General features: G+C 42.7%; 2 protein-coding genes across 4 annotated transcripts in view; one reads left to right on the top strand and one right to left on the bottom strand.

The window, feature by feature from the left end:
• pkd1a (polycystic kidney disease 1a) overlaps positions 1 to 25,486 on the top strand; it is a 62,478-nt gene that overhangs the window by 33,551 nt on the left and 3,441 nt on the right. Inside the window, 37 exon segments of the mRNA XM_029442825.1 lie at positions 649 to 846; positions 983 to 1,282; positions 1,411 to 1,844; positions 2,370 to 2,520; positions 4,352 to 4,504; positions 6,253 to 6,393; positions 7,622 to 7,937; positions 8,082 to 8,298; positions 9,355 to 9,514; positions 9,599 to 9,751; positions 9,951 to 10,095; positions 11,425 to 11,705; positions 11,707 to 11,761; positions 11,850 to 11,938; positions 12,140 to 12,461; positions 13,348 to 13,525; positions 13,675 to 13,939; positions 14,021 to 14,216; positions 14,936 to 15,106; positions 15,208 to 15,351; positions 15,443 to 15,653; positions 15,755 to 15,881; positions 15,987 to 16,097; positions 17,093 to 17,142; positions 17,519 to 17,733; positions 17,881 to 17,959; positions 18,117 to 18,232; positions 19,033 to 19,235; positions 19,588 to 19,782; positions 19,897 to 20,036; positions 20,384 to 20,514; positions 20,901 to 21,003; positions 21,552 to 21,677; positions 22,396 to 22,567; positions 22,701 to 22,991; positions 23,301 to 23,435; positions 25,156 to 25,482. Coding sequence (XP_029298685.1) covers positions 649 to 846; positions 983 to 1,282; positions 1,411 to 1,844; positions 2,370 to 2,520; positions 4,352 to 4,504; positions 6,253 to 6,393; positions 7,622 to 7,937; positions 8,082 to 8,298; positions 9,355 to 9,514; positions 9,599 to 9,751; positions 9,951 to 10,095; positions 11,425 to 11,705; positions 11,707 to 11,761; positions 11,850 to 11,938; positions 12,140 to 12,461; positions 13,348 to 13,525; positions 13,675 to 13,939; positions 14,021 to 14,216; positions 14,936 to 15,106; positions 15,208 to 15,351; positions 15,443 to 15,653; positions 15,755 to 15,881; positions 15,987 to 16,097; positions 17,093 to 17,142; positions 17,519 to 17,733; positions 17,881 to 17,959; positions 18,117 to 18,232; positions 19,033 to 19,235; positions 19,588 to 19,782; positions 19,897 to 20,036; positions 20,384 to 20,514; positions 20,901 to 21,003; positions 21,552 to 21,677; positions 22,396 to 22,567; positions 22,701 to 22,991; positions 23,301 to 23,435; positions 25,156 to 25,482 — 6,801 coding nt within the window.
• Positions 18,222 to 25,486, bottom strand: part of tsc2 (TSC complex subunit 2) — a 37,119-nt gene continuing 29,854 nt past the window's right edge. The window contains exon 43 of one of the 3 annotated variants that reach the window (XR_003832987.1): positions 18,222 to 18,251. The gene's annotated coding sequence lies outside the window, so the exon portion shown is untranslated. Of the gene's footprint in view, positions 18,252 to 20,647; positions 20,703 to 25,486 lie in introns of those variants that run through there. The other 2 variants (XM_029442585.1, XR_003832986.1) reach the window with 2 other exon arrangements.

Here is a 25,486-nt window from a genome sequence, read left to right on the forward strand (position 1 = left end):
ACCTTATGGCATCATTGCTGCATACTGCTCTTTTCAGAGAGACCTTGGTCTGAGTAGACCATGTGTTAACATACGTGTTGCATATAATTGGGCATGTTGTTGTTGTTTGTTGTCATCCATTAAGCTATCTGTTAAATGGTGGACTTGATATCTGACTCACTGCTTACTTTGAGAGAAAGTGTTTAAAGCTGGAGTGCAGGACTTTCAAGGCCTTGCTAAACAAGTCTTGCGTCAACTTGTGGCGACCATTCCACGCTCGCACACATGTACGCCTGCAGGCGAGCTCGCTGCATCTCCCCCGCCCCAAGGAGCACTTTATTCAGGTCTTCCTTTGCATATTTCTTTAGTCCTTCCACTGAATCAAATTTCAGTCAATGAAAATTCTGAATGAAAAAATCTGCTGCTCTGTTGCTACGCTCTCTTCCATACGGTAACTCCTCTCACTGCCAGAGGGGGGAGACAAAAGTTCTGCACTCCAGTTTTAAAGTCTGTATGTAGAGTGTTTTAAGACAAAGTTTGGAAATAGTTTGTTTAAATAGTTCAATTATCACTACATTTCTCTTTTTGGCATTAACTCTGATGTCAAAGCCAGCATGATTTCACCAAACTATTGCAGTGCACATAATTTGTTGCAATATGACAATCCAGGTGAGTTACAAGAGGAGGCACCTCCAGGTGAAGGTGATGGAGCCGGTGCGAGGACTTTCCATCCTTGGTGGCTCTGCAGCAATCCCTGTAGGCATAAGAAGATCGTTCGTAGCCAGCATCCAGACCGGCAACCCTATTGATTTCCTGTGGACTTTTGATCTGCATCACCACCACAAGGCCCCGGATATGGGCAAAAATGTGAGATCAGTTAACTATGAATAATAATAATAATAATAATAATAATAATAATAATAATAATAATAATAATAATAAATAAATATTACAATATAGTGAACAGCTGTTAAATGGTGATTTGTGTCAATTTATCCCCCAGGTGTCCTACATGCCAGAAAAACCAGGTTTATTGATCATCTTCCTGAGGGCCTTCAACTCACTGCATGCTCAGAACATCACCATGCTCATCCAGGTGCAGAACCTGCTGAAGGCGGCCGTCCTCTATGCGGCGCCTGTGGACACGTTCATTAATAAGACGGTGACGCTGATAGCCAATGTCACACCTAGATCTAATAATGTGGGCTGCTTGTGGGACTTTGGCGACGGCTCTTCTCCAGTTCACACAAACACCACAACTGTGGGTTACAAGTACAATCACCCGGGACACTACCTGGTCCAAGTAAGTTTCTTTGTACTACATTATCCCATGCACTCTGTAAGAGCAATCGTTTAATTGTTGATCTGCAACATATGATGTGAAAGCTTCCCAGTTTTGAGATTTAACCAGCTTGTTTTTCTCCCTGCCAGGTAAACTGTAGTAACCTGGTGAGCTGGGTGTTGGCTCAGGTGGAGGTAAACATCAGCGTTTTAGAGTGCGAGGAGCCAGAAGTGCAGGTGGTTCAAGCCCCCCGTCTGGCCATCTGGCGCTACCAGCCCACTTTGGTGGAAGCCAGTGTGAACCTGAAAGGCTGCCTACGTTACGGAGCTCAGTACCTCTGGAAGATCCTCGCGACACCCTCCTGTGATAATGACAAAGACCACCGTGTTCCCTCAGTGCCTTTTCAGTCTTCGCTTGTCCCAGTAATTCGCCTGCCGGTGGAGGTGGATGTGCGGCGGCTGCAGCTGTCGTTGCCTAAGATGACACTGGCAGCAGGGAACTACACCTTGGTGTTTTCCATGTCCTATGAAGGCGTGCCGCTAAGGAAGGCCGCCTGTCTGCACCTCAGTGTCATGGCTACCAGGTCAGTGGAGAAACTAAATGTGGAGCCTCCCCCCCCCCCTCCCTTTATTTATTGTTTCTATATATTTTGTTACTGTGCAAGTGATACACAGTCTGATGCAGTATGAAAATAACACAATAATCCTTCCAAAAACTAACAAAGGATTGTAATGGTGAGGACCTTCTTAAACCACTCCTACAAACAACTCCTGCATTCCTGAGGAAGCAGTGTCACATTTAAGAAACCATAATGCAGGAAAACATAGAGGTCAGGAAACTGAAATCAATTTCACCCTGATGTAAACAAATCACTACATATCTGAAACAAGCGTGGAAGAATTTGGATTTATAATTTGTACATGGACAGGACAGTGTGTCAGGACCCTTCTCTGCGTAGGTTTGCAAAGACGTTTAAGCGTATCTCCGCAAAAGTGTCATTCCAGACTTAACTGTGTCGATGTGTAGACCGATAACGTGGTGACTAGCTGGGGTTCACGAAGTATTTTGTCTTTGATTATGTTAATTTGAACCCTTTTTCTCCTGTCAGGCTGATGCCCATCATAGAAGGGGGCACCTACAGGGTGTGGTCGAGGACAGAGGACTTGAAGCTCAGTGCAGTGCAGTCCTACGATCCCAACATGGACCCAGAGAGCCAGTCACTACTCAACTACAACTGGGAGTGTCTAAGCACTTCGAAGGTAAGGGCAGGCATGAAACCAGACTGAAGAAGAGTTGGATGAGCTATTTGGTAGTTTTATGTTGTTCACTTTCAGACATGTTAGTGTTTAGTCCGTTTGTATATCGTGGCAAAAGATGTTATTGTTGATTCTTTAAAAATCACTCAAACACAAAAGATGTGCCAATAGTCATTACTTTCTCATCACTAATCTGTATATTACCATTTGGCAGGGTTTTCACTTGAATATTTTTATTGATTTACTTTTGTTCTTCCAGAGACAGCTTAGTACTGCTTGAAATTAGGACAGGTCAATGAAAGAGAAGAAAGGAGACAAAGGGCAACTGCAAAGAGACACAAAATAACTATAAAAAGACACAAAACAACCACAAAATACAAATAAATACCACAAAGAGACACACAATTAAAACAAAATAACCCAGGGGCCTATTGTTTCATAATATGGCCATACAGCACAATGAGTAGTGTTTTTAAATGTCTTTAAGAACAGGAGGACTCCTGTGGTTAAACAGGATTTTCTCTCTCTCTTGCTATATTCTCAATATTTGGCTTGAGTGAGGAATTGTTAAAACCAAACTCTCCTCTCAACCATTTATTGTTCCAAGACGAGAGCTGGGAGAACACATTTTGATCCTGCAAAGAAGACTGTAAAAATTATGTAATGGTGATCTGGTCCCAAGTACTGTAGCTGTAGCCGAGTGTATGCTTGTGTGTGAGTGTAAATTCATTTAGTATCTGTCACACTCACTGCTGCTTTGGTTGGCCACAATATAAGACCCAATGGGATGGGTGTGTCCTGCAGGAGTGTGTGTGTGTGTGTGTGTGTGTGTGTGTGTGCGTGTGTGTGTGTGTGTGTGTGTGTGTGTGTACATTTAGGCAGACAGGCATTTAAAGGTTTATGTAACTGTTTAGAGATAAATTCAGCATTCCACAGCTGGTGCTTTGCTCCCCTGAAGTAGGTAAAGTCTAATATCACAAGATCTTTACCAGCAAGACTTTTTGTTTATTGACTTTTCTTTTTCTTTTTCTTTTATTACTGTACTACTCCAAATCTGAGGAAATGTGATCATCCTAATTTAAAAGTTTTGATACGGTTTCTTGTTCTAAAATCTAGAAGAAAGCGGCCTCATCAAATGTCTTGCGTGCGAGCAGTTCTTGTTGGAACATAAAATGAAAGTTATCACAGACATGAAGTAGCTAGGTTATGTAGGGCTTGTATAAACAACAGGGCCAAAAGATCAATTCTATGAGTCAATTTATGAGGGGGCTGACTCTCCTGTAGTGTTGGATCCTGGCTGCAGCCCTCTGAAATAACTGCACTTTTCTGATCCCTATAAAGAGAGAATTGCAAAGCCAATTGTAATAAAAGCATATACCAGGATTTATCAGTGTCAGTTAGAAATGCTATATTGTGAACCCTCCAGAACTCTCAGGTCGTCTGGGACAGGTCAACTATTGTTCCCAAGATTAAAAACTAAACATGGAGAAGCAGCGTTCAGTTTTTACGCTCCTTATATCTGGAACAAACTCCCAGAAAACAACTTTCCCTTCTTTGAAAACAAGGCTGAGAAGTTGCCTTGCCTGAAAAGAAGGCGTTACGATTGTCTAATTGGGCCTCTTGAGTGTCATTTTCTAGTTTCTATAGCTGTATTCATGTGAAGCTATATCTTCATTTAACCCACTTCTATCAATATATTGTTTACTTTTACTCTGAATGTCAGTACTGCTGTTTCATACCAAACCCTGTTCTCACGGTATGTAAAAGTAACATGCATAAACAAAACACTTCTAACATTATGGCCCGATTTCTCCCTCTCAATTTCTGCTTGCAGGGTGCAGAGCACTGCTCCACTCTGAACTTCGGCCTGGGCACCAACGACCCGGTGTTGGGAATCTCCGGCTCCGAGCTGGAGGCGGGCGTCGAATACACTTTCAGACTGCACGTCTGCAAAGACGGCATGGCACCAGAGTCCACCACACAGACTGTAAGTGCACTCATTGTGCTACACATGTGAATGTGTCGTTGAAAGGTCCAGGGTGTAGGATTTAGCGGTATCTAGCGGTGAGGTTTCAGATTTCAACCCCTCCCTTCACCCCTCCCTTTACAAGTCCGTCGAAGAACAACAGTGTCCTTCATGTAATGTAGAAAAACGTGAAAGGCCTCTAGAGTCAGAGCTTGGTTTGTCCTTTCTGGGCTACTGTAGAAACTCGGTGGTGCAACATGGCGGACCCCATGGAAGAGGACCAGCTCCTTATGTAGATGTTAGAACATAGTTATGAATATTATTTTCTATTTCTGCCAATAAATCTTCCTGAATCCCACACTGGGTCACAATATCTGATCTGAGCGGTCGCAAGATGATAAATGGGAATGAAGAGAGGAAAAAGAATATTGTTCTGCTACACAAATTGTATATATATATATATATATATATATATATATATATATATATATATATATATATATATATATATATACACAATACATCTGCAACAGGCTAATATTGGGAGATTTGATGTTTTTGTTTTTATTTGTCCTTTATTTAGCCAGAAATGTTGCATTGAGATTCACTATCTCTTCTTCCAGTGAGTCCTGGTCAAGACGGCAGCACAAGCAGTTTAACATAAACCTTTTTTTCACATGTTAGAAGTACATAAAGGCAAAAGACTGGAAATAGTAAAAGAGAAAAGACATATAGGACCAGATATATCCATGACAAACTGCAACATTTCCTTCAAGGCCTTTTGTGAAAGACGTAAATGTTCTCAAGGAAAGGAGTACTACTCAGGTAATGATATTATGCGACTCATTCCATTCCATGCATAGAAAGAGAAAGCCGTTTTACCAAGCTCAGAGCTCACCCTGGGGACAATAACAATAATCTGATTAGCGCTGATCTAGTTGATGTAATTACTGGTGTGGAATAAAATGAAAATAAAAGAAGTGTTCAAGGTGGAGCACAGTGGAAGATGTGGTTCAAGCGCTGGTTGTGTTTTGAGTCACAGAGAGGATGTTCAATATTTTCAGCTTCTGTTTGGTCATGCTTAAAGGGATCGTGTTTAATAAGGTACTTATTCAGAGTCAGTGTATTGCCTACAGTAGATGACGGTCGTTTGTTTTAAAGGTTTAGTTCAGATTCACAAAAGTCACACAATAACACAAACAAACCAACCGATCGAGGCAGCGAGCAGCAACTCCCGTCTTCTGCAAGGTCAAATGAATTGTTTTTGTTAAAGGAGTCGAGTGGCTTTCATGTCACACTCATCAATCACATCATTTACTGTCATTTCAATAACCTGAACCTGTCTCTTGCGTGATGACACCATTTTCTCACAAATCTCAAGTTGTCAGTCTTCTCTATTCTTATCTCTTGTTCATTGATCAGCAGCTCAGGATAAGCTGCTGCCAGCATAGATCCATTACTGTGTGATGGAATAAAATACAACATGAAATGAAACAGTTAAAGATAGTTGGATAAAGGAAAAGGAAAAAATTGGAATTAAGTAAATGTGTTTTATCTAAACAAGATATGGCATCACACAATGTGTACTGTATGTTACTGGATATGTGAGTAAATGAGAAACTACACGTGATTGTATTTTGTGAGATGTCCTGGGTCACTGCCTGAATTGTTTACATTTGACGGTGTGTGTGTGTGTGTGTGTGTGTGTGTGTGTGTGTGTGTGTGTGTGTGTGCGTGCGTGCATGTGTGTGTGTGTGTGTGTGTGACAGGTGCTCGTCCAGAGTGGCCATATTCCCATGGTGTCTCTGGAGTGCGTGTCCTGTAAGGCCCAGTCCATCTACGAGGTCAGCCAGAACTCGTACGTGTATCTCAGAGGAACCTGCACCAACTGCCAGGGCTTTCACCGTGGGGTAAACACACACACACACACACACACACACACACACACACACACACGCACACAGAGGCACACTCCAAATCCAACTCTATAACTCTATGCCTCGCAGCAACATGAAGTCACTGCACCACTGAAGCGACCATGAAATCAGCATTTCCAGATACTTTCTCCTTTATTCAGACTTTTCCTGGGATTTGTGATGCAGGCAGTTGTGTGTGGGTGGGAGAATGAGGTCATTGTATGTACAACTGGAGCCAGAGCCCATATGTTTAGTCCTAACTAACACAGGGAAAAAATATTTTGTTGACACTTGTTGAGTCACACGGTCTCAAACTGCACATAGCAGCTGACTCAGCTGTACTCTAGGTCACTTTTTTATAATTACACTGTACCTCAGTTTCCATACTGCGCAGGGGCATTTTGAGTTTGGTACTCTTAGCATACATCGCACGACATGTAGTAAAATAACTTCTTTAATCCTCTGTAAAGCTTGTAGGAAAGCTGTCTGCCCTGAGGCAAGTGAGACTTTCTTTTGTTTCTCCTGTTGATGACTAAAGAACAGTTGAAAAAAAAAGTTCCATAAAAAAAAAAAATCAGTAAAACAGGTGGAAAAAAAACATCTGTCTTTGTTTGTTGTTGTAATTCTCATTTTGGCCACAAGAGGGTGAAGTGCACCACTGTCTTATGCTGTCAGGTTAGGGTTAGGGTGAGTTTTAATTTGCTAACACACAATATAAAGAGAGTGCAAGGAGAATTAAAACTTACCTGGAAGAAAACATGAATGTATTTTGTTGTTCGCCTGTTCTTAAGTCATTAACACAGGGGAGAAAACTATTTCCATCCCAGTTTAGAAAATGGATCACCAGAAATGTTTTTCTCGCACTTCCGTACATATTTATTTTGCACTTACTATTCCGTCTTGTGCCTCATTATGTGCCTCTCAGAGTCATCCTCAACCTAATTAACCCTTTTTCATAACCTGCTACCCAGAAGAAAAAAGGCGCTAAAAGCACTAAACTAATGTATTTAATTGACCCTGCCCGCCTCCACACGTGTGTAAAGAACCACACACATTAAGGCAAACATCAAAACAATTAACAAAAAGAAACACAAATTTCTACTTACCTTTAATGAAAGCTTTTGGGATGGCCTAACCATGCTCATTTAATATATTAATGCCTATATTTGTAGATAATCACCAAACTTGCTTTTAGTAAAGTCTCTCTCTCCCTGCCTCTCAGCGCTGGAGTGCCATGACGCTGGAGAACGAGACTCTGGTTCTGGACTCTTCCTCCACCACCACAGGAAGTGACGGCATGAATCTGGTGCTGCGGCAGGGCGTGCTGCGCCTCGGAGACTCCTACAACTTCACCCTGCACGTGACCGACGGCAGTCTGGATGGCGACGGCGCTGCCTCCATCACTCTGCACCACAACATGCCCCCGGCTGGTGGGAAGTGTCGCCTGAGAGGGGGAGGGGAAGCGGGGGTGGAGTACGGGGACGGAGACGTCTGGAGGATACGCACACTTTTGGACCGGGTGCACTTCAGCTGCTCAGGTCTCACACTGCTGGATCACTTTACTCTTATTCTCAACGCTTCCAATTTTAGATTCTGTTGAATCTGTCCTGTCTAATTAGCAGATTACTTTACTCATCGCAAATTTACTAAGATCGTTGTCTTTTCTTTCTTCTCGCTTCTAGGTTACAGCGATCTCGGGGCCTCAGAGACTCCTTTGCTCTACAGTTTACAGGTGACGCGCTGCAGAGAAGACTACTGCGAGGACTTCTGCGTGTACAAAGGCAGCAGCCCGGAGCACTCGGCCTTCCTGCCCCCGGGCTTCAGCTCCGCACGTCACCGTGTAGCCGTGTCCATCACAGTGGAGGACCACCAGGGAGCTGCCACCACTGCACTCAACAAGTAACTACATTTTACGCAGTGAAACTGACTTGTCAGTGAGACCAATTAATAAGATCCAGTCCTTAAACTTCACTGCCATAGCCCGCTAAGCCTGTGTATTACAGAAGTGTTTCTGAGAAGAGAGGTACAATAAATCGCCACCATCTCCAAGGTGTTTTGTTCTGTTGTCGACTTCTGTCCTTCCTGTCTTATTTCACCACAAAGCTTTATAAAGTGTATCTCTGTGGTGATTTAGTGCCTTACAGTGGGACATTTGGGAGATTATATAAAATCTGTTAATCGTTAAAGTAATTTTTCATGCAAAAATGGCAGAAAATGCTGTTTTCAGCCATTCAAATAAGGCAATTTCCTGCTTTTCTCAGTTTTTAATATCTTTGGGTTGTGGACTAACACAACAAGACATTTAAAGACATCCCCTTGGACTTTGAGAAACTGGGATGAACATTTGACTTTATTTTCTTATTTTTTATAGACCAAACGATTCATTAATTAACCTAGAAAATAATCGTCAGATTAATCAATAATGAAAATAATCGTTAGTTGCAATCCTAGAAGAATATGTACAATATTATACGTCTCCAAAGTTTGATGTTGATCTAAGTAATTTTGTTGCACCTTCATTTCATTTAGTTTTTTTCTGTGTCATGCCAAACATTTGGCTCCTCCCACATGGGATTACAAGAAAACATTATTTTACAAGCATCATCCGTTCTTGCAACCAAACGAAATAAGAAAAGGTGCACAAACAGACAAACAAAAAGTCAAAGCAACAAAAAGATCCCAAATGAGCTGTTTGAATTTAAAACTATTAAATATTTACAGATGATCTCAGTAAAGAGCTGTTCTTCTCTTCTCCCAGGCTTTCTCTAGATAACCTAATGTATGTGTTTTACATGTAACAATATCTATATTAACTACTACTATTGGTTAGCGCTGGGTTAAGTAACAGGATTTAGAAAGCCATCAGCAGTGGAGGAACACATCTAAGTCCACACAAATATAGCAAAGTTAAAAACTCTATATTCATATAACAGTGCTTTTTGTGTTTGTGTCCAGATCCATCGAAGTTGTGCTGCCAGATCCGCCCCCTGAGTACAACAGCCTTCCCCATTGGCTGTATGAGCTGACAGACAGCAAACTCAAAAAGCTGTTGGAGCAGGGAGACTCCCAGAGGGTCCGAGAGTTATCGTTGGCTCTTATTACAGTTCTGAATGAGGTAGGAACCCAACATCGATTAATGAATTTATCCGTCCAGTTCATCACATGAACGATACTTATATCTGTATTTACCTTCTTTCAGTATGAGCAGACCAGGGTGTCGGTGCGGGTTTCCCGATCAGAGCGCGGTTACCGAGTCCGAGTCCGCAGCAACATCACCAGAGCGCTGACCGCTCTCGACCTGACCACTGTTAATGACATCCAGCAGACCTCCGCTGCTTTGGCCCAGTGCACGGTGAGCAGGATTAGAGGGAGGCGAGCTGGGAAGGAAAAAAAGAAATCAAGAAAGAAGGTCAATTGGAGAAGGAAAAGAATAAAGCTAGAAAAGAAGGAAACAAGTGTGTGTGTGTGTGTGTGTGTGTGTGTGTGTGTGTGTGTGTGTGTGTGTGTGTGTGTGTGTGTGTGTGTGTGTGTGTGTGTGTGTGTCTTTTCAGGCGGTGAGTCGAGAGTTCATCTGCGAAGAGTGTCAGAACAGCACTCTGAACAAGCTGGAGTCCATGCTTGAGATACTGCAAACTGACACCAAGCAGGGCACCGTCACTCCGACTGAGATAGCTGACAACATCCTGAACATCATGGGTAAGAGAGAGAGTTTTCTGCGTCTCTATGTGCACAAGCATTTCCATCTTTTTAGAACATTGTTGTTGTGTCTGACTGAAAGTAAAATGGAACTTAAGTTAGGAGCTAGCAACAAGTCTTTTAATAATACCTGTGTATTGCTAAGTGGAGGGTAATGCCTGATTAATGCTGTTGCTTATAACCAAATCACATACTTGGTCTATAAAAGGAGACAAAGATGGCTGACGTCGGAGAAATCCTTCTAAAATATTGAGAGTTGCTAGTTCTGCTACGCACTACAGACTCTGTGTGATGAATCACATCTCTTTACTTCATGCAGCAAGGAGAGAAGACCCAAACTGTGGTTCTCCGAAGGACTTTCAGAGAGTACTGCTTTTATACATCTTCAGTTAAAAATGCTGACCTCATGACAAGGGAGATTTAATTACTTATTCATCTCAGTCCTTCCTGAGTACAATGGCCCTTTACTGCTTCCTGTCAGCCAACTCTCATCAGACTTCTTTACAATTTAAACACATTGAATCACATACAATAGGCATAAAAAAGAATCAATACATTGATTAGTAAATCTAAAACATGATAGGTCTTTATAGGTGTCGTGTTATGTGCAGCTAGAAAAAGAGCTAATTAGATCTGCTGTAGCTCATAATGTAACTGTATTTATTCTACAGTGTCCATATCATTTAGTCGACCTCATTTCCTTTGAAGGCCTTTGTGTTCTGGATTTCAACAATCTTCAGTAGATCTTTCGTAGTACTAGATATGTGATGCAGTAGATGCACATCACTCATTAAATTGCATAGTCCATCAGTGACTCGAGTCACAGACGGGATGACTTTAGACTCGACTTGGACTTTAACACCAATGACTTGTGACTTCACTACTTGATACCTTCCCCCAAGACCAAAGTGTTTTTTTAAATGTATGTTAATTAAAAAGCGTGCCACAGTAACATTATTAATGCAAGCAATTTGACACTTAATTCCCAAGATCCAATTAGTTTGAACCGCATCCAATCAAGTTGCAGGAGAGAACCACAAAGTGCTAAGATACCAAAGATAATTTAGTTTACGTACAATAACTATGCGGTGGTCAACAAAATTGCAATATACGCGCGGGTCAGAATTGGTGAAGAGCGTATTATAAAATTATTCAAAACTCAAAGTTGAGGACTTGGAACTTGAGACGTACTTGTAACCACCTGCAGGATACAAACCACCACTTATTTGGAAGATTGAAGTTGAGAGAGAAAACAAAACTGTGATGTTCTTTCCCTCACTATATCTTCCTCAGCTGTTAACCCAATCTTGCATCCTCCCCTCCCTCCAGGTGATCTGATCCATCAGGTCGGGCAGTCAACATCCCAGTCTTACCTCCAGCCTGCCTACTTGGATTCCCCCTCGCCCCCCTCCACCTCCTCTTTTCACTCCTTCGCTGAGGAGCAAGGAGGCCCCCCGTTAGACCCCTCTCCCTCCTCACTGGAGCTGCACCCTCTGCGAGTGGCAGCCAAGGCCTACAGCCTGTCCTCGGTCCTCATGCAGATCCTCATGCACGCCCGCGTGCTCAACGAGGAGCCGCTTGTGCTGAGGGGAGCTGAGATCGCTGCCACAGGGAAAACTGGCAGACCCCCAGAGCCTGCTCTGCTACCATGGCAACGACAGCCCAGGTGCGCTTGTGTCTCTCGTGTCTCATGATGAAAGTTTCTGTAGGTGGTAACTTATGTCAGTGTTTCATCTCCTCTTTTATGTTTCCAGAGTGTCAGCGGTTCTCCATCCCCCGAGCATTCAACTACAGTCTTGGCCGAGCTGCTGCAGGAAACAGCATCATGCAGCTCCTGATTCAGGTGACATGATGGAAACTTCTCTCTGGATTGCTTTTGAAGAGCTTGGCAGCATGAAAGCTGCTGCTGCCAAAGTGTCTCATCAGTACACACTCACAGAAATAAGTTGTCTCCAGTGGTGTTGTTTTGTATTTCACGTCTTTGTGTTTCTCCACTATGCAGCTTCTCTTATCATTGTCTCTCCCTCCTTCTCTTCTTCACCAGGTGGAGTCCAACCCCTTCCCCTTCAACTACGTGGCGAACTACACCGTGTCTACCGAGGTGGCATCCATGGAGTTCCGCACTGAAAATGGCACGCAGATTCCCATCTCCGGACTGGACGACAGTCTAGCCATCACCGTCGCTGTTAACAATGGGAGCAGCGGAGCAGACGCGGGTTCTGAGGGCTCTGGCACCGGAGGGGTCCTCTCCACAACTGCAGCTGTTAACATCAGCCACTGTGACTCCGTCATCGTCAGGGTCAGCACGGGAAACGCCAACCTACAGGCGGGGCTGTTTGTGCAGCTTAACTTCACCTCTCAGGAGGGTGAGCGCTCACGTTCACCACAAACACACTTTACGTAACACAATAAACGCTCACATTGGTGAAGCCTAATGTTCACTTTTTGTTTAGGTTTGATGCACTAACCCGAGGCCTACTCTCTGCAAATTACTTTAGCTAGACATAAGTATTTGTTAAATGTTTCTTTTTTTAACTATAACAAAAACAATGGTTACATCCTGAACTGCCTCTTTTACAATACTTTTTTAAAATTATAAATATATATATGTACTTTTCTTTAAAGTAAGCAGATTTTAGTCATATTGATCTAAATGGTTATAATACTTGAACCCAGCTATTCTCAGTTTCAGTAAATAATGAATTAAATAATGTCCCTACTGATGTTAAGAAGATCAATGAATGTGATGTTTTCTTTATTCTATAGTGGTTGCTTGTTCATTCATTGATTTCCTGTTTGTATGTTATATTTAGTAAGTACTTTTTCTTACAATCTGTGCTTGTGCATTTGCAAAGATATATGAGAGTAATGATGAGAAAGGTCTGGTGTGAAAAAAGAGAATATTCTCTCAATAACAATTATTAGTGGCAACAACGAATTAGAAACTATTTGAGGAAGAGATTTAGAAGCTGTAATAGCAGCAGCGTCAAATTAGTTTATTTTTCTTGTGATTGTAAATGCCCATTAATACATTGTGCTGCGAACTGTCTTTTATGGTTTTGTATTTTATTTAGTTGTATCTTTTTTAAGGGAAATGTTTCATATATTTATTTTCATCCTTTTCTGGTTGCACTGCTTTGGGTTGGAAGGGACAGCGTTGAACTTGTTATGTACGCAAGTACACAAGAGAATGACAATTATCTAAGTCTTGAATCTTGATTGCACTGACCCTGTTTTTCTTTGCTGCTCCAGATGCCAGAGAGAAGTATAACAGAGGAGAGGATATGGAGGAGCCACACATCACAGCCTACCTACATTCACATGAGAAACCCAACGAGTTCAACTGCACGGACAAAAAACTAATCACGCTCAGCATGACCAGGGGGCAAGATCTCGACCACAGGAAATACACCTTCTTCCTGTCGCCAGAGTAAGACATCATCAACTGCCAAGTGATATAATGTGTACTGATTCATTATGTGCTATTGTTCGAGCTCTCAGATTACCAAGCAATTAATTTGGGATTTTGTTTCTGTACAATTCAATTACAACCAAATCCCTCTGTCCTGTGTCGCTCAGGTCGTACGACACCACTCTGGACTACTTTATCAACGTGAGCACGGCCTGCAGGCCCAACTCTCAGTCTGTGGGAGTACGTCTGGAGGTCGGGGTGTTTGCCTCTCTGTGTCAGTACTTCAGTGAGAGTGAGAAGCAGTGGCGGACAGATGGCATGGTGCCGCTGGCAGAGACTAACGCCAGCAGAGCCGTTTGTCGCACAAGGCACCTCACGGCCTTTGCCGCAGGCCTGTTCGTGCCGGCCAACGCCATCAGCTTTAAAGTGCCCGTCAGTATCATGAAAGCTAACACCTTCTGTGCTCGTGCATCAGATAAACACATAATTAAAACTGTTTTTCTTGTCTCTTAGGAGCGCTCTGGTGCAGCAAGCCTGGTTGTGCTGTTGGTGTGTGTGTTGGGCTTACTAAGCTATGTTGTGGCAGCAGCCATCTTGCACAAGTTGGACCAGCTGGATCTACGGCGGGCTGGTGTGGTGCCACTCTGCGGCCAAGACGGACTCTTCAAGTACGAGGTCCAGGTGAAGACGGGCTGGAGCCGAGGGGCAGGTGAGTTCGGGAGGGGAGACGCCTCGAGACACCTGACAGGATGTCATATAATTACTGAAGTTACTTACTGCTTTAATGGCTTGAAAAGACAAAGTTAAAATCTGCCTTTTGCAAGAGCTTTTTATAACTAAACATTCTTTTTTTTTTTTAAAGCTCTCTGAATAAAACAAAGTAGACGGATGTGCACATCTAACTTATTGTTTACCAAATATTAATTGAGTTTTCAACATTTTATTACAAATATCCGGTATTATAATAATGTAAACACATCATATATACATAAATACATACATATTGATGAGCAAACAATATTACAATGATTGAAAATAAATAAATAAAATGAACTCCCATTACATAATTGGTGAAATAATAATATTAGTAACAATAATTATTAATAATTGGGGCCCAGCACATTTTAAAAGTAAAGTAAATCGAAATAGATAAATACATTTTTTCTTTTTATAAAATCACATTTTAAAATCAACGTGACAAACTACAGAGAGTTTCAGACGCATATGTTTAGTTTTTAAGTAGTGTGTGCATGAACCACAATCCTTTATTAAGTGTAGTTCCTCTAAGAAAAGGACTTGTTGTCAGCTCAGTGCCTTCATTATTTGAATAGCAAAAACTACATCTGTGTGATTTAAACATGTTGTTCTCTGCACAGTTCAGAGTTTGTGGAAGTAGTGGATATATTGAGCGTCTCTCCGTCCCTCCAGGCACCACGGCTCATGTGGGAGTCAGTTTGTATGGACGTGAGAGCCGCAGCGGACACCGCCATCTCGACAGCAGAGGAGCGTTCACGCGCAACGCCCTCGACATCTTTCATATTGCCACGGATACCAGCTTGGGCAGCGTCTGGAAAATCAGACTTTGGCATGACAACAAGGGTACTGGTCCACATGCGCACAAACATACACAGGCCTGTTATCACACAGACTTTAACCAGCTGATATTTTAACTGTTTTTTCATTTGTTGACCCTTCCTCAGGTATGTCCCCAGCATGGATGCTACAATACGTGTTGGTCAAAGACTTGCAGACAGGAAGCAGCTACTACTTCCTGGTTGAGGAGTGGCTGTCTGTTGACAATGAGAGAACTGACGGACAGGTAGAGATTGAGGTGGAGGCATCAGGTGAGAAAATACAACCTAATCAATTCGTAAAACAAGCATCCGCTGATAGTAGCCGCCGCATCACTCACGTGTCTCTTCCTGTTTCTTTCAGAGGAGGCTGTGCTCCATCAGCTGCCCCGTCGTCTGCGGTGTGAGCTGCAGAGGGCGCTGTGTGAGAGTCACCTGTGGCTGTCGCTGTGGGAGAGACCCCTCCGCAGCCCGTTCACCCGCCTGCAGAGAGCCACGTGCTGCGCTGTGTTACTGCAGCTCTTTGTATTGGCCAACACACTGTGGTACAGCATTGTGGTGGACAAGAGATACAGGTACAGCAATGTCTTCTTCTTTTTTATCTGTCTACTTGCTGTTTGTCCACAATGTGACTAGTGATCTTTTTCCTACATTTTAATGCCACCCTGTGTTGCAGCCCGCGGGCCGTGTCGAGGTTCTCCTCATTGGATGGAGAGACGGTGGCAGCAGGCGTGGTGACCTGTCTGATCGTCTACCCTCTCTACCTGCTCGTCTTTACACTCTTCAGAATGAGCCGAAGCAAGGTAACACACACCTGCCCGCAACCACAACACAGTCAAAGTGTTTAGTACCTCCCATAGGCCAAACATGAAGCTGAAATGTTTTCTCTGTGTGTCTGTGAACATTAGTGCGTGTCTGTGGAGCAGGTGCCGCCACAAGTGGATCAGGAGTCGGTGGAAATTGATGACTTTCTGGACGACTCCATGGCTGGAAGTTCTTTCCTGTTTTTTAATGGCGAGGTAGAGTCCCAAAGGGAAAGAAAATGAATCATGCCTGATACAGTTATAGCTCAGATTACTGGCGGTGGGGGTCTGGTGATGTTCAGAGGTATATTAAAAGTCAACTGTAAATGCCACAAATCCGGGAACCTGAAGATTAATTTGAGCTGCAGCTCAGCACTGTGTCAAGTTGTTGTTATGAATCAGAAATATTAATTAATTAATTAATTAAAATAAATTGTGAAAGTGTTAAGCATTGACAACATTATGATCAGAGTATGTGATGGCCATTCCCATGCTCGTTTATGTCTCATAAGTTGTTGCAGCAACTATATGTTACACAGACTGGGTGCTAATTTATCTTTGGATTTAAATTCATGCTGTGATTTGGAATTAAAACACTTTTGACATTTGGATGTCGAGCACTTCTATTCTGGAAACTGCTCAGAAATCCCCTTATACATCATCTGAATCCCTTATGTCTATAGTTTGTGGTTGCAAAGTATTACAAGGCTGTGATTATCCTGGAGGGAACAAGTTTCTAAAAGATGGACTAACATCTTCACACATGAATCCACAAGAATCTCAACTCTCCAGTCATACCCAATCTATGCAAGTCCAAGGCATTAGGCGAAAATAACACATTTGTATTCGCAAAAATACTGAAACGTTATTCAGCCTCCTTCCCGTCAAGCGAGCAAGACATTCCTCGACATTCCCGGTTTTTATTTGTAGTTTCAAATGATATTATTTGTGTCTTTAAAACTGAGCCCGCTGCAGCCTCTAAAAGACAGAATAACGGTCGGGTCTGTTTCTTAGTAGTTTAATGTATTTTTTACTTTATTATAGAATCAACATAAAATGCATAAAGACCCTGTGATTTCTCCGGCCTAGTGATTGTTTAGGAAAAAAGACATTTCAAGCAAGGAAAATGAAGAAGAATGTAATGCGTTAGTGCGTCTCTTTGTCTCTCACTTAATCTATCTATTGATCAACCATACCTTTCTGTCTCTCAGACCAACTCAGAAGAGAGCAATGTGGATCTGTCCACTCCATCAACCAAAAGGTGAGCTCCTCCTTTGTCATGACAGTTCATTTAGATAATGCATGACTTTACTGAAGTGTAATTGCCAGCCGTCAGACGAAGGGAAGAATGGAAGAATAAAGAACATATAGCAGAAAAAGAAAAGGGGAAAATAGTTATATTGTGCTCTTAAAGAGATGGAAAAGATCAAATATAGTTTTTATATTTGCCTTTCTTGGATGTCAAATGAGCAAAGTGATTTCTCTCCTGTAAATAAAAACACTAAACACTAAAACATTATTGTCCTCAGAGGAACATGATGGTGTTGTTAGGTTCAAGAGAAGAAACTCTTCGAGTGAGAGAATGATTTGCTGAAGTCGTGCTTAACTTGAGAAACATCTCTCACTGTGTATTTCAGCGGGGAGAGTTGGGGCATGGCAGAGGAGGAGATGGAGGACCGGGATTGGCCGGAGCTGTTGAGTGATGTGTCTGTGGTGGGAGGGGCGGGGCATGGAGCGGGGCTGCCCAGGCTGAAGAGGGGTCAGGGGAGCAGGCACCTGGGTGTCGACATGACCTTTAACCCTGACGACGAGGAGGGGACCGACCAGCGCAACAAATACTTCACCTCCTCTGGTAACCCAAGCAGGAAGGCTTTTACACTAGCTGCACCAATCACTGTTTTACTCCGTCTGTTGACTACATGAAGCATTTGGTTGTATTATCACACTGTCTGTTTCAAATGAGAGCGCTGAAGGCCAAGCTGTTGCTTTCTGCTCACAGACGAGGATCTGATCAAACACATTCTGGCAGATGGACAGAACTTCTTCCCTCAGGCAGATGAAAGTGAGATGGCTGACCTGTAAGTTCGATCTCTGAACAATATTTTGTTATGAAATACAAGGAATTCACTGGCTGTACCTGGAACCTTTGTGGATTTGCTTCAGTTTAATTCTGTGTGTGTGTGTGTGTGTGTGTGTGTGTGTGTGTGTGTGTGTGTGTGTGTGTGTGTGTGCCAGGTCGAGCATTTTCGGAGATAAGACTGAAGTAATCCTCCTCCAGAAGCTGTATGCGCCTCTTCCTCTAGAATCTGTGAGAAGAGACCCACCGAAGACTGCTTTCACCTCAAATACAGGTGTGTGTGTGTGTGTGTGAGGCATCCTGTAAATATAAGCATCCCAGCACTCACGTCCTGCATTTATCAAACCTCAAGAATTATTCTAAAGAGTAAAAATGTTCTTTGCTGCTTAACAAAGAAAATAACAGGCCGAAAGTGATTTTCCTCATAGATGAATAATCTGCAATCTGTTCTGCCGCTGCTCTGCATGCTTTGCTCTTGACACGGGACACATAAATCACCCCGGTGTTTTTAGGATAACACTAGTAACTCTCATTAGGAAAAGAGCAAAGTTTGATGATAACTTAAAAAGGAAAATGACTAAGACTGTTCTACTTTCATTCAGTAATGACCTCACTCCTGGCAGCTGAGGCCATAACAGTTATGTTTTATTGAGAAAGCAGAGTATATACATCCTGCTTTCATTTTACTGCCTGTATGTTTAGTTAGCAAAACAAGTCCTTTGTTGTAGCAAGAGAAAAGACTGGGTCTAAAGATCTCACAACCTCATTTAGTCTTCTTTTGGGAACTTGTTAGTAGATTTATTTGTTAATTTGGAGTCTTTGTGGGTTAAGAAAGTTTGGAAGAAGGTCGTTCCCTTTGTGAAGTTTGAAATGACCTTTAAATACATATATATCAACCAAGATTACTATTTAAATAGTTAATACTGTGAATTAGAAATGTCCTCTCAGGGGTCTCTTTCATTATATCTTCTATCTGCTTTGATTGATCTCTGGGACCTTCACATCCTCGCTGGTCCGTCCCTTCACTTTTCTTTCTCATTACTTCCTTTTACAAATTGTTTTTCTCCTCTCCAGTTGTGACAGACGTGTGTCGTCCCAGACGGTTTCCTCCCTGGTGTGGACGTGTCGCCCTGTGGGGCAGCTGGGCAGCGCTCGCTCTGGCCAATGGCGTTTCAATTTGGGCGGGCTCTGGGTTCAGTCAAAACGTGGCCATGATGTGGCTCATCTCCTGTTTTGCCAGTTTCCTGTGTTCATGCTTGCTGTTGGAGCCAATGAAGGTACACATTGTGTTGTGTTTACAGCTTGTTGTGCTGCCCCCATGTGGCCAAAAAAATCTATTGACGCAGATGTAAAGAATACATAATCCCTCTGCTTTTGCACCCTTGAAACACTTTAAAATGAATTCAAAATGCACTGACTTCATGCTGAAAACAGGAACAGGCTGTTTGTCTTTGTTCCCCAAAAGCTGGAATATCTTGTACTGCACACACCCAAAAGTTCTTCTGACTAAATTCTCATTTGGCTGCAGTTATGTTAAAACTTTGTATCTCAGCCGAGGTTTTCTTAGTTTCTCTTGACTTATGAAAGACTTTCTCAACCTAACAGCTCCGTTGCTCCTCTGTCCCGCAGGTGTTGTGTGAAGCAGTTTACTACGCAGTGTGTGTGCACCGCCTGCGTCCAGAGGACCAGGACGTGCTGGTGGAGTTCCCCCGGGTGGAGAGAGTGGTCCAACGGGTCCCCAGGGTGAGACCACCACAGGGCTTCGCTCTGTCTCAGGCTCGACACCAGGCCCGCAAGGTCCACATGCTGCACACCATGCTGAAGGTGAGTCCGAGAGAGAAAGGTGATGCTCGATATTGTCTTTGAGTCGTTACTGTGCTGTAGACATTTAATGCTTTATCATCATTTTTAATATAATATTTTGTTGACTTTTTTCAGAATTTCCTGGTTTACATGTTTTTCCTGTTGGTGGTTTTGCTTCTCAACTACTCTGACTCAGCCAAAGACACACACAGCCTGAGACTGCGCACTCAGCTGCAGCGGGCACTACACACACCTGAGTACCACAACATCAGCAGGTAAATACACACACACACACACACACACACACACACACACTTCTAAAGTCTGAATATTTTTTTTATTGTTCCTTTTGTTCATACGTTCTGTTGAGAATGTCTGTCTCATTTCTCAAGGTTGACCTTCTGCCTTTTATTTCTGTGCTGCTCCCATGACCCTCTGTCTTTCTCTTGTGGGCCTGGGTCTGGAAGAGAACACATTTATCTGAAGCAAACTATGTAATATAAAGCAGATCCAGAGTGTCTCTTTACAGCGAGCCCACACACACACTGTCAAATGCTCATGAAGTGTAATGTAGCATATGACAAACACAAAATAGATATTTCTTTCTATTTTCTTCTTTTAGCCGAAGTGATGTTCTGATGTGGATTAACGAGTCACTGTTGCCACGGCTACTGGATGACTCTGCCCTCTTGAGGGACACAGGAAGCGTGTTGCTCGGCACGCTGAGGCTTCGTCAATTACGTGACATGCAGGGTGAGATTGAAATGTGGTCGCTGTCTTTTGTTTGTTGTGAACCTGGTGGGAGCTGAAGATCAAACTAAACTGAGGCTCCACTGATCTGAAGGAAACATCACTCACACAGTCTACTGTTTACACAAGATATATAGAGGTGTGTGTGTGTGTGTGTGTGTGTGTGTGTGTGTGTGTGTGTGTGTGTGTGTTTGGAGACAAGTGTTTTAAACTTCATAAAACCTTTCATGTTTACCATCAGTTCCTCCCACAGACATCATTATTACCATTTCTTAACATTTAATTACTGAACTCATTCTCTTTCATGTTTGAACATGCTATTCTGGGAATTGATTAAATGATTGCAATGTGATCTAAAAACTTAACTTAACTTTTCCCTCCAGCTGCAGGTGGTTTCAGGGCAGGAGACAGTATTTGGGGAAATGGCTGGGTTCCATCTCCGACCAAAGACGCTGAGAATTTCACTGCTTTCAGAGCCAACGATACACACGGGTAAGGAAAGGATCGAAACCTAACAAGGCTGGCGTTAAGTTAACCTGTGGGTCAGATTCAGCTTTAAACATGTTTTACTTCTGATCATTGTGGCTGTGTTAAAGCATATGGTATGGGTGAGTTTCTTTTCTTCGAATTTTGCAAGTTTAACATCAGCTCCTATATTTCGTCTATAATGAAGTGTGTATTCAAAATACAGACACTGAGACCCTTAAGGACTGATGCGAGTGATGCAATGCAATGTGAAAAAAGTTCTCCGAGCATTTAGTATGAAGGAAATAATTTCTGTTTAGTGATTCTTTTGGCATTATGTAAACAATCTGGCAATTAAAGGGTTAAAAGACTGAAAATAAATGAATCTTTGGTAGTTATGATCAGGACTGAAGTAGGTTAAAAGGTTTAACATAATAAAATAAATACAAATAATACAAATATATAATTTTAAGGTAGTTTTTTGACAGAACTTTGCGATGCACAAGGGTTAACCTCTGGTCTTCTTTAATATGTTCTTTTTTCTCCTCTGTGTCTCCTCCCACTCGTCTTTCTAGAGCGTGGCGTTCAGGTCAGATGAGGGTGTATAACAGTGGAGATGTTGTCCACCAGCTGAACAGAAGCCTCCAGGAGGCGTCCTCCTCCGTGCAGCAGCTGCAGCAGCTGCACTGGCTCGACCACAGGTAGTGAATGCAGAAAAACAAGAAATAATAGAAAAACGCAGGAATTTTAAGTCAAAGTAACACTCACTGAAAGTACTGAGAATAGTCAAATTCCTAGTGCACCGCCAGATATTAAATACATAGGCCAAGGAAATAAATACGGGAGTTTGCTCACTGATCTCACTGGTTCCAAAGTCCAGGGGCCAGATGTAAGGGACTAGAAATTGGGCTTGTGCACACAATTTCACAATGATTGTAATATAACAGAACCATGTGTAGTCGTGGCTTTATAAATCTGGAGTGGAGTTTGATTCTCCCTGAAGTGCAATGTGTCTCACAGCCTTCAGTCATTAAAAAGTCTCAAATGAAATCATCAAACATACCAGTAAAAAATGTCCTGAGAATGTGGGCTGGCTCTCAACAATTGTTCTGAGAATAATAACTGATGGCATAAACAAAACTTAAATCCTCTTAATACCACATTTGGTGTTAGGTTGCAAATATTCAGAGGGGACCAACTGAGAGTCAAATAAAATGGGTGGTGGAGGTCTCGTACGGCACACTAAACCTTTGAACAGATCTTTTATTTCTCATGTGAAATAAAAAGTCCTGTGATGGAAACACCCAGCTTTAAGATGATTAAAGTTGGTTTCCAAACAGGAAGTGGCTCTGTGAACTATCTTGACTCCTGATCTCATCATAGTCCATTAAGTGTGTCCTTGTTTGTGTGTTTTCATAGGAGCCGTGCTGTGTTTGTGGAGTTCTCGCTCTACAACATCAACACAAACCTTCTGGCTGTCTTCTCCTTCCTCTTTGAGTTTCCAGTTTCTGAGCGTGCCCAGTCCAGCTTTGACCTCCTTGTCATCACTCTGTGGCCAATCACAGGCCTGGACCTGCAGCTCCTGCTCATGGTAACTCCTGGCAACCCCTTTGACACAGTCAATGATCACAGAAACCACCAAGCTACACCTGAATCCTTTAACCCTTTCCATGGCTTTGTTACGAAACTCATCTCCAGTTTAACGTGTTCCTGTTTTTTTTCAGATTGTACTCCTTGCCCTGGTGTTGTATTTCCTGGTGCGGGGGATCTTGGGCTTCCTCAGAGAAGGTTATGTGTACTTGCTGTCAACCTGGAGACTGCTGGGCATCTGCAAACTGGCTCTGGCAGCGTCTGTGTGCGGGCTGCACCTGAGCCGCTGTACCATGGCCACGCAGCAGTGGGCGTCGTACCTGAAGCACCCACGAGACGCCTTCACAGACTTCTACCCCTTGGCCAGACGGAGTCAGATGTACACAGCCATGTCTGCCTTGCTGTTGTTCATACTGGTGCTCAAGGTAAAAGAAAGGCCAAGGAAATCAGGGCGAATTTGCCCGATTTTGTGTCGCACAGGTGTGATGGTTTATGACATTTTTTAAAGATATACTTTACTATGACTTTTTTTTACATACTATACAATATGTCAGACAAATAAATGTGATGTAAAGAACAATATTATCATAACAGTTATAAATGAGGTCAAGCTATGAAAATAGGTCCCAAGTTGTAATGTATTGGAAGCTTTCATTTAATGCCAAGAGAATTTTTTTTTTCCTTTTTATTGTAATTTGTATTCCCTCCCTCTCTCTCCCCGTCTGATCATCCAGGCGTCCCACCAGTTGCGGTTTCTCAGAGAGTGGGCCGTGTTTGGCAGAGCTCTGCGGCGCTCAGTCTGGGAGCTGCTGGGAGTCGCCCTGGCATTACTGCTGTTGGTGCTGGCTTACTCACACACAGGACACCTGGTCAGACCTTTTCCTCTTTCCTCTGTTTCTTCTGTTTCTCTCTCGCTGATCCTCTCCCACACACAGGCAATACACAAAACGACAGAATCTCTAAAAACCTTCACTTTAACATAGACTGCACAACACAGCGTCATCTGTATTGTTGAACAATTATAATAACCGCCTCACTACCTGGACTGTGCTGCCAAACAGCTTCACTGAAAGATGACATTTATTCAACGCAATGTTAGCAAATAGCTTTTTTATTTATTTAACCAGCACGTTGTATATTTGAGACATCCCAGCAAGAATGGAAGTATATTTAACTGACATGAACTAACATTAAGCAGACCTATTTCCAGACTAAACTTTCCAAAATTCAGCTAAAAGCGTTCACCAGAACAAATACTGTAGCGATCGCCAAAATCTAATGTCCAATACTTGATGTTTGACCACATTTTTGGATAAAAACTTCAAATTTAATGTAAAATACCTTCTAAACTAGTTACATTCCCATCAGCCTCAGCTGTAGGCTACTTAGTGGTGGTGCTATTTAGAAAATGTTAGCATGCTCACACACTAAACCTGTCAACCCTCCTGTTTTTCCCGGGATTATCCCGTATTTTTAACCTTTCAAACAAAAAAAAAAGGCCTAATTAAAAAAAGTGTAAAGTGGCCTCCGGTAGAGCAGGTGGCAGTATTATGTTTAACTTTAGCTGAAAAACGTTATCCGCCAGTAAACACACAGAAGAAGAAAACATATGGATGAGAGTCACAGTGAACGGGAGATAGATGGAGACGCAGCTGTACCTGCCAAACAAGTTAACACTTTAAGTAAGTACCAATGAGAGGAGACCTTCACTTATTTATTAAAAGCAGAGTCGGGCAAACTCGTGCTTTTTCTAAAGTGTGCCATTCAGCTTTGCACACATCGCCAGCAAGAACAATCGTCCAAGCACAAGCACGCCCAAGAGGCACAAACACATACACTGTCATGTGTGACAAGAACTGTGTCGGAGGCAAACCAAGTGAGCAAAGCTGAGGGAAAGAGGTCGATGCTTTGCGCCAAAAATAATGTCGCCTTCAGCTTCTGCGATGATTTCAGTCGCAGTGTCGCGGACATGTTTCCAGACTAACATCGCAAGGAAGTCCTCGTGGGGGAAAACAAAAGCCACACAACTCATCCATCATCAAATAAATTGATGATAATAACTAATAAATAAATACATAAGTCTTATAAACATGTCTGTACAAGTAATACATACTTTAAATAAACATGTATTTCCTGAATGTATACCCTAACCCTTATGGGTTAAGATATGGATGGAGTCCGGCAAAAAATGTCCCTTATTTTGAAATTCCAATGTTGACAGGTATGCACTAAACTAAGAAAGTGTTTTGTTTACTAGCTTGAAGTGTCTGCGGCTCGACTACAATTGGTCTGAAATGCCTCACATAACTCTGGTGTTTCTCTCTCCACAAAATCTCCATTTTAAATTTGAATGCGTTTTAAATGTATTTTTATTACAGACACTGAAGTGCGAGTTATTCAGTTTATTTATTTAGCTTTAGAGTTTTTGATCATTGCAGTGAAGTAGATTTGTGCAGCTGCTTTACCTAAAATTGACAAGTGCGGTCCAGATTAAGACATATTTTTTATTTGTTAGCCTTTGTTTAAGTTTGTGATTCCTTTTGAAACAGCTGTTTTTAACTTTTCATTCCTGTGTCTCCTCCACCCCAGCTCCTCCACTCTGTATTTGACGGCTACGGCAGTGTGAGCTCTGCCTGCCTGTCTTTGTTGGGTGCTGGCGGTCGCGGTCTGCTTTCGTGGCGTCCTAGCTGGGCGACTACCGGTCCCTCTAGCACCGTCTCCGCGCTGGTGTTCCACGCGAGCTTTGCCGTACTTCGGCTGGTGTTGATGTGGTTGGTCACCTCCGTGTTACTGAGGAACTACCGGCGCGCACGTGCGGAGCTGTACCGCCCAGCTGTGGATCTCCAAGACTACGAGATGGTTGAGCTGTTTCTCAGACGGCTCAAAATGTGGATGGGACTCAGCAGGACCAAGGAGGTAC

The sequence above is a fragment of the Cottoperca gobio genome, chromosome 1 (genome assembly GCF_900634415.1).
Source record: "Cottoperca gobio chromosome 1, fCotGob3.1, whole genome shotgun sequence".
NCBI classification, from domain to species: Eukaryota; Metazoa; Chordata; class Actinopteri; order Perciformes; family Bovichtidae; genus Cottoperca; species Cottoperca gobio.